This window comes from Opisthocomus hoazin, chromosome 2 (genome assembly GCF_030867145.1).
Source record: "Opisthocomus hoazin isolate bOpiHoa1 chromosome 2, bOpiHoa1.hap1, whole genome shotgun sequence".
Lineage (NCBI taxonomy): Eukaryota > Metazoa > Chordata > Aves > Opisthocomiformes > Opisthocomidae > Opisthocomus > Opisthocomus hoazin.
The window spans coordinates 10,734,357-10,750,929 of NC_134415.1; the positions used below are offsets into that span (position 1 = coordinate 10,734,357).

Sequence of the window (16,573 nt, forward strand, 5' to 3'; positions counted from 1 at the left end):
AATCTGACCAATAGCAAAAGAAATATCTAAAATTCAGATCTTCCATGGGTTTGGGAGGGTTTGTTTGTTTGACTGGGGGGGAGAGTGTTTTGTTTTGGTTTTGTTATTTTTTTCCCAATAAAATGTCTGAATGTCGACAAAACAGATGGATACAGAAAATGTAGATGATATGGGCCTGTATGACAGGAATTGCACTAGGAAGAAGCCCTTTGTAACAAAATGAGTGTCTGACATTTCATGTATTCTCGTTACGGGAAGAAACCAAAGACGTAAGTGAAAATCCCGCCCTGCACACAAAAGCACCGGTGAGAGAGCAGCTGCAGTTACTCGCTCCTGCCTGGGGTTTGCAACAGCGGCAGCAAAGGATGAGGAGAACGATTGAGGAGGACAGCAAGAGAAGAGAGAATTAGCAAGGCCTCGCTAGTCAGGGATCCAGCAAGGCTGCTGAAGGACTTCTGGTGGGGTGGGGGGAGGAGAAATGGAGCAACCCAAACCGACTGAGGAATTACAAACTTAACTGTTTCCCAAAAACCGACTTTCTGGAAACCAATTCCCTCATTCATTGATCATTATCTATTTAATTGCCTGCACTGCGTCTTCAGCAGCTTACTTTGCTGCTAGAGTCTCCTTTTAAAACACCAGAACATTTGAAATAAAGTCTAGCCGTCCATGAAATCCCACGTTTGCGCCGCCTCCCCCAGCAAGCTCTGCAGGGTGATGTCTGACTCCCCACCGACCCCTCGAATCGAGGGGAGTCTGGGGCAGCAGCGCCTGGCGGAGGAGCTGGTGGGAGCAGGGTGGGGAAGGGGAGCGGCAGGCACCTGGCGGCAGGACCGGAGCTCAGGTCACGGTCAGAGGAACGCTCTGCATCAGCCCCGGCCCCAGAGCTGGCCCACCCTTCGGTTAAGGCTTTCTCTTAGTTTTTTTTCTTGTAATTTCTTTCCATTCCAAGAAAGATAAAACAGAGGAGGTAAGTGTAAAAAGCATTAGTGGGCACCACAGGAACATGCGGGAGGGACAAATGCAGCGAGCGTTAGAGGAACAAAGGAAAAGAACCATAAAAGATGGAAAACCCTATAAAAGGTGTTACTGAGGGGGAGGGAGTGAGAAGAAAGAGAAAATCTAAAAGAAAAGTCGAGTCATATAAAAAGCCATGCATCAGAAGAGGTGAACTCAAAAAAGGTCATAGATTTCAGGTTATACATTCCTCTCAGCAAAAAGGTAGAAAAGTAAGTTACATTAAATACACCATTGCCACACATCTTTTAAAAAGAAAAGGAGGAAAGGAGAAAAGAGGTGGATAGCAGAGTTATATGAATAATGAAAAGCTTCATTTATGTGATATAGATGCAGAGGAAGCCGCCGCACGTCGAAGAGAAAGGGTGGTAAATAGTATCTCTTTTGAAAGCTGACATCTGTGATGGGTCTAATGAGAGATTTCAAAATCTAGTCAAATCGAAAAAAGGGACAATGATGGTGAATGTGGCAGATTATATTTTGGGAGCAAAGGAAAAGTACAATAAAACTGGTGCAAATGCCACTAAGAAGGTAACATTTACAATCGTGTCTGAATATTGTTTGATATTTACTGTCCACGTCCACAGTGGTAAATAAGGACTATCAGCTAGCATCTGAGCCGGTTCTCAGAGTTTATAGTCACTGCAATTTCTCTTAACAATTTACACACACCGAGCCCTTACAGCAAACAGCGATGATAGTACTCACTCTCATTCACACGTTTGTGTGAAAGAATCAGGCCAGCGGGTTCCTCACTCTCACCCACACCTAAAGACACCAGCAGGTAAAAGGACTAAAAGTATTTCACAGGTTAGAACCAAAAAAGAAAAGTGACCTTGGGAAAAGAGAAAGATGGTCTGAAAAGCAAGGATGCTGCTCAACGGCCAGCTGCAGACCCCTCACTGACCCAGGAAGAGTCAGCTACACACACAGAGGAACAACCAGCTACGTTTTACTGCAACGGCTCTGGGCACCACCGTGCCACGCAAGCTGGCACAATTCAGTAGCGGCCATCTTCTGCAAAAAGAGGGCAAGCCCCACGGTTGTGTCTGCAGACAGAGGCACAACAGTGACCCTCTGCCCTGCTCCCGCAAAACCCCGGGTGCGAGCCCTGCGCCTGCTCTGGGCACTGTCCTCCGAGAAAGCTGGAGCACCGCAGCCCGGAGGAGAGCAATGAAGTCACCCGATGCTGCAGCAAACACAGTAAGAAAACGAAAGGCAGCTGTAATGTTGCAATGGCTGTTTACCTATTTGAGCAAAAAAGGTAGGGAACATTTTATTACAGTGATCGTAGCAGCCCAGTTAAAGATAATAATTAAAAAAAAGGATACATTGAAGCAAAGGAGATTTAGTGTACGTATTAGGATAAAACTTCATAGTGGCAGAGATAACGGCTGGAGAGACTCTGCAATCCTCAAGCCGCTGTCTGTCCAAACAAAACCCGTTTGTAGACATGCCGCTGGAGGACTCCACGGTCCAGAACAGGATGAGGAGGGGGAGCCTGGCCTCCGAGACATCGTCCTCCCTTTCCCTCAGCCGCTCTGATATTGGGACTTCAGTCTATCTTCAGCTCCCAGGAGACAAAAGCATTAATGTGTTCAGCCCCGGCAGATCAAAAGGCAGATTGGTATGACTCACAGCCACTTAGCAACTTGCTTAAATGAATTGTGGACAAAAAAGCTGTTCATAGAAATTGCTGGCAATTTCCCTTGAACATCTTGGGACTGAAACCTTACTTTATATAGGTCCCTATAGCTATTAACTTTCTTTTAGTAAAATTCCTGTGTTTTATGCCCTTCATAAGTCCAGTGGTGCTAGTTCTGTGCAGGACATCCCTAGCTAGAAAGGAAATTAAAAAGATGGTAATTTTAAAATCTAAATTCAAACAGCTGTTAATCATTTGGCATAAAGAAAAATAAATGGAAGACCCACAGACAAATCACTAGTGATTCCCAGCTCCTCATTCCAGTTACTTAAAAAAAAGCAGCCTTCTCTCTCTTTAGTTGTCTGCTCTGGCTTTCATTCATCTTTTAAATAAATAAACAAACATCCTAAATGCATTCCTGTAGGTCTCATTTTCTGGAACTGGCTTTTGCCCTCCTATTTGTCATTTCTTGGGGGACTACTTGGTATTTATGTCTCATGATTACAAACAATATTAGAGGTGCAATTTGAAAAAAGCAGTTCTAGATATTTTGTATAAATTGCTTTCTAGCTTAAAACATGTTGCTGTTGGGTTTTAAAGGGCCAGCCACAGTTGATCTTGTCTGATTCTTTGGGCTCTGATTCCAACTCTGCATGGCCGTGGCCGACAGGCTGGCAGTCCACCAGCTGCGTTCAGCCTCTCTTGCTCTTAATTGCTCAGTTCCCCAGTTCTCCTCCCTTGTCGGTTCTGTTCTGGCCGCCACAATTAATTCTCATTTCTTTCTCCTGTATTCACCTTCAGTTCATTAACTTCTGGCCAGTCTCCACTGCTGCTTCAGCTCAGCGTTTTGCAATTTCTCTTGTCACTGTTTAAGGCCTTTTTTGTCCCTCTTCAGTTTTTGTAGGGTTGCCACCTTACAGAAGAACGGGTGAGTATTTTGCTGTTGCCAGGTAGGTGCCAGGGAAGCTCCTGTCTCTCCCACTGGCCATGTTCCTACCGAGGCTGGTCTGGGAGCACAGAACCATCTCAAGGGTGCAGCAGCACCAGCAAACCCTTCTCTCCCCTGTAGGCTTAAGAGCTGTTTTATGCACAAGGATCCCTGAGGGAAGAGGCTGTCTGACAAACCCCGACTCTCAGATGGAAGTTCCCAACTCCAAGTGGTTGTTTTAATGAATATTATAATTAATATCCCCCAGCGGAGGGTGTTTTCATCTTTCTGGGCAGAGCCAGGAGGCGCTGACTGATGGCTCTTCCCCAGGATAGAAGAAGTGTGGTCCCCTCTGCTTGGGCTTCTCTCTCAGCGCCTTTTTTCTCAGCAGACTCGTAGCCTCACTGAAATTCCTCACGGGTATGTCATTGTGTAACCAAAGTCATACTTCAGCTGTTTGGTGGTTCTACAAACATGCCTTAATCTGAGTTAATTCTTGGAGGTGGATCTTTGCACAAATTTGGAAACAAACATTTAGCTTTTCTCTGTGGGAAAGTAAAAGGGAGCTTGTGCCTACCTGGAGTTTCTGGTCCTGGTATCGCATCACTGGCAGATGACAGTGATCAAGTGAAGTATAAAATGATTGCAGACAAGCCCTTCATAAATCAGCTGGCTGTAGGACAGATTTTGTTTGAGCCAAATTCCCTCATACGTAACAGTGGAGCTGCAACACATGAAACTAAGCCCAAATGAAACCTTAATACAGCTCCCTGATTACTTTCAAATCTCACCAGTAATGCATATTTTTACTTTACAGACATTGTGCTAAACCCTGTGCAAATACAGGGAAAGACAGCCATTCAGTAGAGACTTCATATTTATTGAAAGGAAAGAACTAGAAAATGTACAAAATGGGTTCAGGAATACTGATGCTCCACATGTTTTATCAGCCAGTTGGTGTTGCAAAATGATTTGGAAAAAAAAAGAAAAAAGGTATTTCTTAGGGTGAAGTTGCATGAAACAGCTAACACATTAATTTGAAACATTAGTTATTTGAAGGGAGTGATTCTTCCAAGCAGACACTGGCATCTAAGTAGTTAACTCCTAAGGCAAAGCAGGCAATATACCAGCTGATGCAATTGATGGCAGCAGGAGTTTGGAAATAAATATCTCTATTTGGCATGGAGAAGGGAAACGGAGCTCAGATTTCTGTGGATTGCCTGGCCCCAAGTTCATGCCTCAGAGCTCGCATTTCTGTGGTAAAGCAAAATTAAATCTCAGAGTTTAAGATCCAGGGTTCTATTTATTAAAATTCATCTGGCCTCCCTAGACTGTGAATATTTGGAGTTGACCTAGAAGGAGCTCTTGATAAAATCAAGCTCTCGCGGGGCATTTCCAGTGTTTTCTGATAAAAGCTTAGTCGAATTGCGCTAACAAAACCTGAGACACTTTAAAGCGGTGATTATCGTCCCAGCTAGAACTCAGAAACACAGTGGCATGTGAAAACAAAGAACAAAGAAAAATCCCAAACCTCCAGAAATCCCAACTGAGTAAAAACCCAGGGAACAGCCACTCGCGGTGATTTCTGATGCACTTTGGCCTGGGTTCATCCCGGCTGCGTCTCCAGAGCGGCTGCAGTCAGGGCGATGGCTGACAGAGCCGGCGGCGAAGGGAGTGCTGCCTGGGAACGCAGCTCAGCTCCCTCCTGCCCACAGCCGCTCTCCGCAGGAGCCCTGTCCCTGGCGGCAGCGACTCAGGGCGGTATCTGACGCTAAAGGAGATGGCTCTAGCATTAATGTATTCAGATCTATTGCCTGGCTGTGCCTATGGCTGTCCCACTCTGTGGGTGTGTGTGGGAAGGCGTGCGTTTTTAGGTTTGGCAGTCCCTTTGAAACGAGATTCCTGCTTCTCAATATCACACCAAAGTCAGTATGACAGATGGTACTAGAGCTGGCTGTCCAGAGCCTACCCTACGCATTGCTGAAAAGGCTTTTTTGTCCTATGCACCCTACGACGCCCTGGAGGTATCAGCATTTTGTCGTTTGACTCCGTTCCTATCATCGCTTTTCTGCTCGGAGATTCTGCCTGCTATCCTTATGTCATCTCCACCAGTCAACAGTGCTGTTCCTCAGGCCAAGCAGAAATCTCTGCTTCCAGCTCAGTGTAGCTTCAGAAGCTCCATTATCTGCTGTCTCATGGGCAACGTCTACATGCTGTCACAAACCTGTCAACAGGTCTCCATGTGAGCAACCTCAGCAGCAGACACACACCAGCACACCTCAACAGAGCCCTTGAATCACGACGACAGCCTCCTGTGTTGCTACCCAAGACTTGCTCTACAGACGGTACACACAGCTCTCCCAAACCACCACCTTTTCAGCTTGGAACATTGCATTGTAGCACAAACCACAGCAAGGACAAAGAAACACTGTCCTTCCTATTTAGCAAGTCCACACTTGTGTTCCCCACTGGCTTCATTCACGCCCGTTCCTAAGGAAATGCAGTTCAGCTGAGCCAGTCTCGGCAGCGACGGAACCGCTGAGCGGGCTGCACTGCTACAGAGCGGGTCTAGCTTAAAGGCAGGTTTGCTTATGTGATGATGAGCAAGCGGGAAAGGTCTCTCTGCTGCTAGCTTGATACAAAAGAAAATAAAAAGTAAATGATTATCAATAAAGTGTGTTTGATTAGGTGTCACTGAGAGAAAGAAAATGCTGTTTCATGTCACTTTTTAGAAAGCACAAGGTGTGTAACTTTTGGGGATGATTTTGCTCTTGACTAATCTTCAGATTCCATATTAAAATCTCAAACTTCCCAAAGGAAAGAGATTCTGCATCTTTTAATGAAAGATAAAACAACAATATAAACATACACAAATTTACAGAGAAAGGATCAACTTTAATACATCTGGAGTAAAAGGTGTTCTTTTTTAAATATGGTATAAAAATAAATGCAAGAAACATTAACAGAGAATATACAGACAACAGACAAAGACACAGGCTTTCTTTCTCAATGTGAATACATCAGTGAAATGAAACCTTCTGTGCTAATTTATTGTGCAATAAATGTGATGCCATATGTATATTTATTAATATATGCACTTTTTACATTTCTTCCAGTTTTTGATTGACGTATTTTTTTAATAAACTGTGCCTAGCAGAAGCTTTTTTTTCACTGTACTTGAGCTTGCAGAAAATAAAAAGACACAGATCCAGCTTGATATGAAGGAGGAAGTGAGCAGACAGTTTTCGAAATGGAGGCATCGAAAGGCTAGAGAGTCCCTCGGAGTCTGTAATGCCTTAGTATACACAAAAGAAAACAAGTCAGGTCCTTGCTCATGCAACATCTTGTTCTACTGTCCTCTGAGTCAGGCAATCAGTGAGCTACAAAGTATGTATAATGATTTGAGTCTGCTTCCATGCTACAAGGTGATCCTTTTAGTAGGACTGCACTAGACTGGTTAACCTCTTTGATGTGAGCGATTTCCCCTGAGGAAAAGATAAAAACAAAAAACAAAAACAGAAAACAGAGGCATGATCACTGCAAACCTGTTCATCAGCAACCAGTTAGCGTTGCCACATCACTGTCAAATAACTAGGGGCACCAACTGGAGTCTGTCAAATCTGAAACCCCAGGAAGCCCTGACGCTGAAGCACCTGCCCTGCCAGCCAGCCAGATCGTTTCGCAGAATAAGCCAGCAAACTGAAAGGCCAGGTTGGAATGAGGTTGGTTGCGGCTGATGAGAAACTAACGCTGAGGGTTTTGCTGTCAGTCATACCCAGAACTTGAAGAAGGCTACTACAAGCGAGAGCGCCTTGTGCTGCAAAGATGAATGTGCAAACTGCAGTAGCTCTGTCATGGAACACAAAAAGCTACTTCAAAGTTAAGGTAAGAAAGTAAGAGCCAGATTGCATACAGGCAGGAAAGCAGCTTTTTTCATGAACACAGCTATTGATTTGCTGAGACCATATTTGCTTTTTATAAGGAACATTGGCCAGGTGGATCACATGTGACTGCGTAACACTGCTTTGAAGGCGTTTGGATTTCCACATTGTTATTTTCCTCATCGTTCCTCCCGTTGCAAGGATGCAGTGTCAGGTTTTTAGCCAGCTCTTTTAGTAAGATATAATGACTATCCCACAAGAGTTACGTCTACAGCACGAAGAGGATGGCGCAGGGTATGTCACCATGGTATATTTCAGGCAGATTTGAGCTTTATCTGAGCCAGACAAAAGCCATGAAGCCGCGTAACAGGAATTAGCTCTCCTAAGGCCACATGAAAGGAGTTAGATCTCCTAAGGCCATCCTACCGCGGCTCTGATCCAGCAGAGACAGAGCTGGCACAGCAAGCTTACATCACCCCTCAAAATAGCACAGGCATACCCTGATCATGTACCACAAATAGATCATAGAACATTAAATAGAAAGTGGCTCTCTAACTCTCCAGTTAGATATTTAATACTTACATTTATTGTATTGTTCATTTTAAGTGCACAACTCAGAAAAATCAAACTGATTTCAGGGAGGCTATAGTTAGAAATACTGTAACTACGGAGAGATGCTACATTTTCTGCAGTAAATGGTAAATGAACTTCTTCTGCCACATCAATGACTTGTTAAGTCATCTGTTGTATTATAACTCAGTGAAATTGCACAGTTTAATATCTATTGTCATTATCAATTAAATTTACGCTCAACAGGGATCTGCAAGTTGGTTTCAAGCATTTGCTCAAATGCAATATATCATAATGAGTCTTCACAAATGGAAGAATAACTATTTTATTATTTCTGCTCTGAAATACAAGTTGAACAAATTAGGATGAATATTTTCCCTACAATACAATTTCAAAGGGAACTCCCGATCTGCAGTGTTGGGTTAGGCTGCTCATCCATCAGGTTCACCGCATCACCTGACAGCTTCTTCGAAAGACAGGAAGCGTCCTTCCTGGCGCGCTCTCTTCCCTGGGTCTAGCTTCAACTCTGTCGCTTTCTACCTACGTTAAATTCACAGCTTCTTGACACTTATTAAACCTTAAATTACGTCTTCTTGACACTTGTTAAGCCTTAAATTACGTATTCCTTTAATGTAACAGGTAAGCTGTTATAGTAAGATGTCTTTTCTGTTTAAATATTCCAAAATGTCTCAACAGCTGTGTGGCAGTGGAACAAAATTTAAAACAACATGTCCAAAATTAAGTGGTTTTTTAGGCGATTCATTATTGTCAGCCTTGGACATCATCTAGGAAAATATTGAGCACACGTTTATCTTTGCCTTTGATGAGGTTATTTGTGCTTAATTTTACAGGCCTACTGGCCTGGCTACTTTCTGTAAATATGAATGAGTTCCCTTTAGTACTGAACTGCACAAACCAGGTAATTAAAACAATTAAACCAGGAGCTCTCGATTAGTTATTAAAACAATATGCTCAATAACACACTGGAAAGATGTGCAAGCTCGTGTTGTGCGATAAGATTGGTGAAATAATTTTTTATTCTTATCTACAACAATTGATTATTTAGGAGTTGTAAACTCACTGGAATTTACATGGGTGAACCATACCAAATTCTAGCATCTCAGGAATGAATCGTGGTATCACATAAACTAGGAAGTTTTGACCTAAAAGCAGGCCAAAAAAAAGTTGTTAGGTAGTTGATCTGACCTGTGTAATCTTCTTCTACATATTGTTTGAATTTTCCCCTACAGACACAGTGAGCTACCATGACAAGTTTTTCCTGTGTTCTACACCACTTGCTCCCTGGATATTGCCGATCTTTGGACACTTTTCCTCCTAAGCCCTACAGTGATCAGGATTTCTCTGGATGGTCCTCTCCTCCACCTTCTCTCCCTGCTGCAGAGAATATTAGTTTCTTAAGATACAAAGTCTCCATCTGAACAACAATAACATATACTTTTTTCCCAGGTATTAGTAGTTCTAGTTTATCTTATAGTTGGGAAAATGACAACTTAGAAGTCACACCCTCCCTAAGAGATCTTCTTCCATGTTTCTTCTGCATCATACTTGGTTCTCTGATTGGGAAAACGAGTTTTTCATACACAGAATCCATAGCAGCCCCAAATACAGAATTACCCCACCTTCTTATTCAGATCTGCAGGGTTTTTATATTTTCCACTTTAGAGACTATTTCTTTCAAGCTCTGTTCCACAGTATACTTTTACTTTAGCTCTGTACGGTAGGGTTTTGTAATTATCACTTCTAGGAGTTTTGCAGAGTTTTCAATTTACAGACTGAGGTAAGGATCGGTGTGTCATAATTTAAGAGCTGAGCCCAGCTATTTCTTTCAGATACCACGTTAATAGCATTTCCAAAAGCCAAATTTTGATTTGGGAAATTACATCTAACAGGCCAGTTTTGAGAGGTATAGCATGAGTCATCACACATAGGAAAATGTTTCCTGTGCTAATGAGATAAAAGAACAACCAGAAAAAAAGTCAGAAGTAGTAAATGTTTGTCTGAAGAATGAAAAGGAGACCCTTAATATTTTAAGTACATGCTTGCCATCAACATTTAGAAGTATACAGCCAACTTCTAAACAGTATCAGGATTTTTGGCTGTATTGCTGCACTTTGGACGTACAAATTGAAACTATTTAACAATTTTACTGATAACACAGAAGCCAAAACGAAACCCCGTGCACAGGCCCTGAGAAGGGAGTTGGAGTATGAGGCGGCAGCACAGCAGCTGGGGTGAACAAGTACATTTAAGAATAAAACATCACTTGGTCTCAGTGCTCAGTCCCTAGTTTAGTGTAATAACTGTTTAACATACAGTTGTCCTTCCAACTGTACTTTTAGAGAATTTAGGGGGAAAATTATGAAAACACGTGCAGACGTATGAGCTGCTAAATACAAATGTGCTGACTGACCTATTTATTCAGCATGACACTAACACCTCAAATAATCCGGCAAACAACCTCAGTACATATGTGGCTTACAAGAAATCAATATGAAATTTATATAGGGCTGGAGCTGAAATGTACAGTAGAGGAAGATCAAGTCTTTTTCTTTTAGAAGATTTATTCTCTTCCTTTCTGCTAAGCAACCTCAATGGCTCCTTTTTCATGTTTCTTTACTGCCAGCGCAGATGCTACTCCCCAGGACCAGTACTGGTAGAACTAGAAATGAGAATTCCGCGCCTCTGACTGGCTGTAACAGAGAAACAGCGAGAACCCCGCTGTGAGCAAAATGAGATGCAGAGTGAGAATCGACCCTCCTCGCTCTCACCGTTCCCCATCTGCTGACGTGCGACACACCTGCAGCACGCCAGCAGCTTGGCCGGCATCAGCAGGGAAAGCTCCCAGGTGAGATCGCAGCGCAGCACACACTGCGCTGGTACATAAACAGCCCCTGCCAGAAGCACATCTGGAGAGGCACAGGAGCAGAAACAGTAAATCCCTTTCCAAGATTAGGCAGCTCCTCCAGCACAGGGGAATTCCTTTAGCACCGCGCAGGGGGTCAGGATTCTGCTCCAATTTCCGCAGCAGCACGGGACGCTGCTCTCAGCCTCCGTGCGGGTGGGTTTCTCTTTCGGACACGTGAAGAAGGGGAGGAGGTTAGCGGTTACTGAATTTGGGGCAGGAGTTGTCAGCACAGCTGCAATGCTAAGTGGTTGCATGTGCAGGAAAATCCTCCTGCCTGTCGTGGGGATTTGCAGTCCTCTGTCCATTCCTCGTCAGGGCTGTGCTGTTTCCTGGAGCGGTCCATGGACGGGAGGCAGCGGCTGAGTGACAGCGTTCCTATTTTGGCTTGATCCAAATTGGGTGAAACTCTCTATTTCTTTCTCCTTTCACACTAATCTTTACATTTATTGATGAGCTGCTCTCATTTGTGATTAAGCTACAAACCCTTGCCAGCTGGGGTCGACTGAACTCCAATAACCACCTGAAGTGTGGGGTAACACGTAAGGTTCCAAGGCACCAATGCACTAGCCTAATATTTTTAGTATGTTTGTCCTAGGCCTGACCCCTCAGGTTTCTATACATCCCTGCAGTTCTCATTCCTGCAAATAGCTTCAGACTCCGGTAAATGTTTGTCAGCTGGGAGGTGGCAGACATTGGCCTAACACCTGAACAGTCCGCGTTGGCTCCGCACTTAGATGACCCGGCTGGGCAAGCACTGCTCCTCAGCTCTTCTCCTCCAGCGCATAGCGCAGCAGCTTAGCTCCGCTCACAGCAGAACAGGACAAGGAGGCCAGTCCTCACTGGCGTATGCTACAGATGCTCTTTTTGATTTTCCTCATTAGCCTGGGCATCGTTTCTGAAAAAAACCCTCAAACTAGATTTTTGGACTAATTATTAGCCCAAACTAAAAATTTCTATTACTTCATCAGTTATTTTAGTCAAACATCAATAAGCCATCTCTTTCTTGAAATGGAAAAAGCCTTCATTTCTACAAATACTTAGTAATATTACTATTTTTTTCTATTTGTCAAATAAGAAGCTTCTGTGATTTTTTTTTTCTTGACTCGCTAATTTTTGGTTTAAATTTTAGGAATAACTTGTAAGTAAATTCAAAAGTCTAACTGGGATTTCTTCCACAACCATACATTGAACATGAGATCCCACAGCTGATATTGCATTGAAGCTCATTAACAGTGCTATGCTCGAGAAAAATATAGACTTCGGTGGAATTTCAGGGCTAGATGGACTTTTGTTCTGGCACAGTAGGGCTCTTGTGTATAAAAGTTTGACCTGCTCATACAGGAAAATTTCTTGATTAGCAGATGAAATTGATATATTCTCTGCCTTGTTTCTCACTAAAGAGACAGATTTTAACATGATGAGATTACACTCGTTCAAGCATCTAGAAAGCCTGTCCCTCACTGATAAGAACTGAGGAAGCTATCTTTATTAGTTTTAATTTCTATTTCTAGACCATAATTTGCTATGTCATGTTAAGTGATATTGGACTGCAAAAATGTGCTGTGTTCAATGGCCTTCACACTTCACATCTCATGCATGAAATGGTCTAACGTTACTGGTTTGGAGGGGCAAAACATCGAAGGACACTGGCTAGCGTTCACAAAGGTCTTGCTCAGACTATCGCCCTGCCACTGTCACAAATCCCACGTGCGCATGAGAAGTTAAAGACAAAAGTTTTCCATAAAAAACCTCTTTGTTTCCATCAAAATTGTCAGTGCATATTCACCTGTTTTTTAATCTTTAATGTAGAAGTTAGTACTTGAGGTAGAGGAAGTTTCCTGATTTTTTTTTTTTTTTATTATTTTAAAAATACGGATTTTTTTCCCATGTAAATTCCTAAAAAGAATTTCAATTTTTAAATGCCATGGAAACAGCTGATTTCCCTCTCTCTGCTACTGTGGAAAGCAATGAGATTCTCCTGCTCCCTGACTTACGCCTTTAGCTTCCCTGCTAACCTCCTCGGGGACCTGCAGGTGACTAGAACTTAATTATTCCCAGAGAGAAACCTGAGGGGCCAGGCTGGCCAGAGGGAGCACAGAGCACACTGCCACCGCTCCCTGGGCCTCTGAGTCCGAGCTGTGACACTTGTGGTGGCCAGTGTTATTCCAAGGCAAAGCACTTATCCGACTGCATCATTCCAGCAGTGCTGAAGTGTATGTGCTCCATATTTTCACACAATACCCAGGAGTGTAAATAAGTGAGGCAAACCAAGAATATCTGTGCTTACTACTCAAAGACAAACCATAAAGCATTCGGTAATAAATATTTCATATAGCAAATGCCAGTTTGCTATTACTTTATCTACATGGTACGTGAATGCAGACCTGTTTCTAACACTATTCATATTTTCTGTTGCAGACTACCAAAAGCATTAGCAATTTTGCACTACAAAATCTACAAAGCAAGCTAAATAGCCAGTGTTTTTAAGATGAGCATTTAGGGCTTTCACAAAGTGCACAAATTTATTGCAAGTTTTCTAGAAAGAAAACTCTCCAATGTCAAAGAAATGCAGAGTTGAGCCTAGAGTTTTTTTGTGCATAGAGGTCCACTTTTATTTTTCTCCCATCAGACTAGAATAATGACTCATTATACTAGGTTATTTCCACTTAATTCAAGGAATAGCACAGAGGGATTGCCCTTACAAAGCTTCTAAACCTTTTAGTTTAACAAATGCTTTCTGCAGCAAGTATAACCCACTTTCAATCATCACTGATCAGGAGCCTCTTACAGTCTCCATCTTAACAAATCAGGTTATGCATTACAAGGTCATCTTCTCAGGTTCAGTCCCTAGACACAACCAAGGTTACTGGGGTTTTTTTAAACACTTCATGTGGAAAAAACTGAGGTCTGATTTAGCTCCATACAAACCCAATTTGATATAAGTGAGGAAAAAAACTGTGAAATTTAGTCTAAATTTTCTAAACCATTATAGGAGAAGAGAAACTGTAATTTTCATTTTACTAAATCATTCAGAGATGACAGCATTTGTCCAGGTCGTAGAAGATCTGTTTCACACCTATTTTCTGTATTAATTGTAAGAACAGGTCTATACCACAGTCCCTCACTTCACAGTTGAACAAGTTAATCAGTACGCCGTAGGATATTCTGAGAAATGTTTCCCTCATCCCTGCCAGTTGGAACCACTGCACCAAGGTAGATAATTACATATTATAAACTCATCATAACCAAGAACGAGAATGGAAGAACAAGGATGCCTGATGGCAAGGGGTCCTGGGGCAGTGAGTGATGTGAGTCCAGTTGTCTGGGAGAAAAGGATTGCGCTTGAGCATCCTGACATTCTGGATTATTTTGTAAGCCGCAGAGCTGCCAATCGAATAGAGAATAGAGATCTAGTAGTGACATGTTTTACTTTCATATATGACCCGACTTGACAGACTCCACTCGGATTCACAGGTAGTAGCTTGAGGAAAAGCAAAACCACTGTTTTTATTTTATAGCTTGCTCCTTGAAAAAAAGAATCACCCACTTCTACTGAAGAAGCACTAACGCTTCACATCCAGAAATCCCCATTCCCATTTCTAGCTCACAGCTGATTTATTGGGCCTGCCTTGCATCGCTGGCATCCTGCTATTCTCATACTTCTGCCCCGAGATCAGCACGATTAAAATTGGGCACGCCTGCAGGTCATCATGCTCCAGCGCTTGTGCACAGAACGGCTGGGTTCTCAGCAACGCTGCTCCGAGAGGGATTATCGGAGTCATCTCAGTGCCTCCCGGTCTCTCTTCCCTTTTCCCCTTTTTGCGCTGTATTCTCCTCACATCTGTTTGCAGCTTGCTATCTCTCTCCTTATAGCCACCTGTTTACACACTTTTTACCTAACCTGTTGCTGATCTGTGGGCTGTTAAAACTCCCATGAATAAACATAGTTATCACAGCTTGCCAGGCACTCTGACTAGCAAAAAGCCTGGCTCTCAGAGTTCCCAGATGCACTTCCTATGCTCTAGGCTCTCTTTTATTAACATAGGCTCTTTTATTAATATGGAACTTCCTATAGGATTATCATGTAATTATCATGTATAATATTATCATGTACAATGTTGTTTTATAGATCAACCAACCTGCTTAGACAACACACAAATCACACTGCAACATGCTATGGCAACACCACCATGCAAAATATAGGGGTTTTTGTTTCAAACATTGGGATAGTTTCCTTTGTGGCTGTTTATTTACTTTTAAATGTTGTTTACTGACTTTGTCCCATTGAATCCAAATTTCTTCCTGATTACAGTGGATTCAAAGCATATTACAGGAAGCCTTTACCTATAAGAAAGTAGTTAAAAAATTACAGTTTTGTTTTAACATGTGAGATATTCCCACAGCCTCAGAAAAACTTTGTTCTTTCACCATATTTATTTCTTTTTTTGATTACTAGAAAGGAGATATATATATATATATTTTTTTTTAATACTTGAGGAAATACTCTTGAGCCTCATTATACAGGAGGCAGTTTCTGCGAACTGTTTCTCCTTCCCTAGAAACTAAAAACAAAAACCATGATCTTTGCTGAAAGCTCTCATATTTTTCATTTCAACACACACAGCTCCACTAACCAGGTCACAGACAAAGCCACGGACGCACACACACACACAGCAGCATCACCTGCACAATTCAACAGACAATGCAGACAAACTTGAGTATAATCCAAGATCTTTCTACCTCTTTTCATAACAGGTTAGTGCTCGCCCTCAGTGTTGGTGTACAGTTTTTATGGCATGGGAAAATAGGGATGTTTCTGCCCTACAAAAATAAATGCGTTGAATGCTTTAGTTTGAACTTTCACAATGTTAAAAAAAAAATCCAAAGAAACTGGATAAGTAAAAAGAATCCCACATATCAGGAAATCAGTGGATTTTTTGGCAAGTGGCAAAAGAATGCCCATAGCAAATTTACCAACCTTCTTTTTTTTTACCTACATGAAATAGACTGCAAAAATTATATTAAAAAAAAAATCAGTTCTTGTAGTCCATTATCAAAATGAAATCCCAAGCAAACCCTTGTGCATCATTAGCATGAATTCTTTGGTCCTGAAGAAGCTGTGCTATACATTAAGGAAGATAGGAAATTATTATTGCTTTTTTTTACCCATCCCCAATAAAAAAAAAGGGACAAACTCTTTTTTATTAAAATAAAAAAGAGACAGGAAGGAAATCCAATGTATTCAAACTGCGTCAGACTTAGTATTTTGGGAGGTACCAGAAAAAGGAACAGCACCAAGCAGGTTTTCACAGATTTTTTACTACAATTAACAACAACAAAAAAAGGAGTGAATAATTTCATGCTTCCTAATGCAAAAAGCATGGCTCCCAAAGGTCCATTCCTCCATGTGTGACTACTGAGGTCAGTGGCAAAGGGACTAGGGAGGAGGGATTGTAATGAAAGCACATTGTAAAGCCATCATTCCAAGGAGAATTCCCAAACTGTGATAAATACACTTTTAACTGTCAGGTTAGAGAAGCAAAAGGAAAGTAGGGATTGGTGAAGGGGAGGGGAAAAGGACGTCCCATCAGGTTTACTAGTCTTCC

General features: G+C 42.2%; 1 protein-coding gene across 7 annotated transcripts in view; it reads right to left on the reverse strand.

Moving 5' to 3' along the window:
* RGS7 (regulator of G protein signaling 7) overlaps window positions 1–16,573 on the reverse strand; it is a 266,918-nt gene that overhangs the window by 9,973 nt on the left and 240,372 nt on the right. For 2 of the 7 annotated variants that reach the window (XM_075412521.1, XM_075412543.1), the window contains one exon: window positions 6,429–6,885. The exons of 1 other annotated variant lie outside the window; for it this stretch is intronic. In XM_075412521.1, the coding sequence (XP_075268636.1) occupies window positions 6,727–6,885 (159 nt within the window). In that variant the 3' untranslated portion in view covers window positions 6,429–6,726. Of the gene's footprint in view, window positions 1–6,427; window positions 6,886–6,932; window positions 7,076–15,707; window positions 15,789–16,573 lie in introns of those variants that run through there. 4 more of the 7 variants (XM_075412529.1, XM_075412523.1, XM_075412522.1 and 1 more) reach the window with 4 other exon arrangements.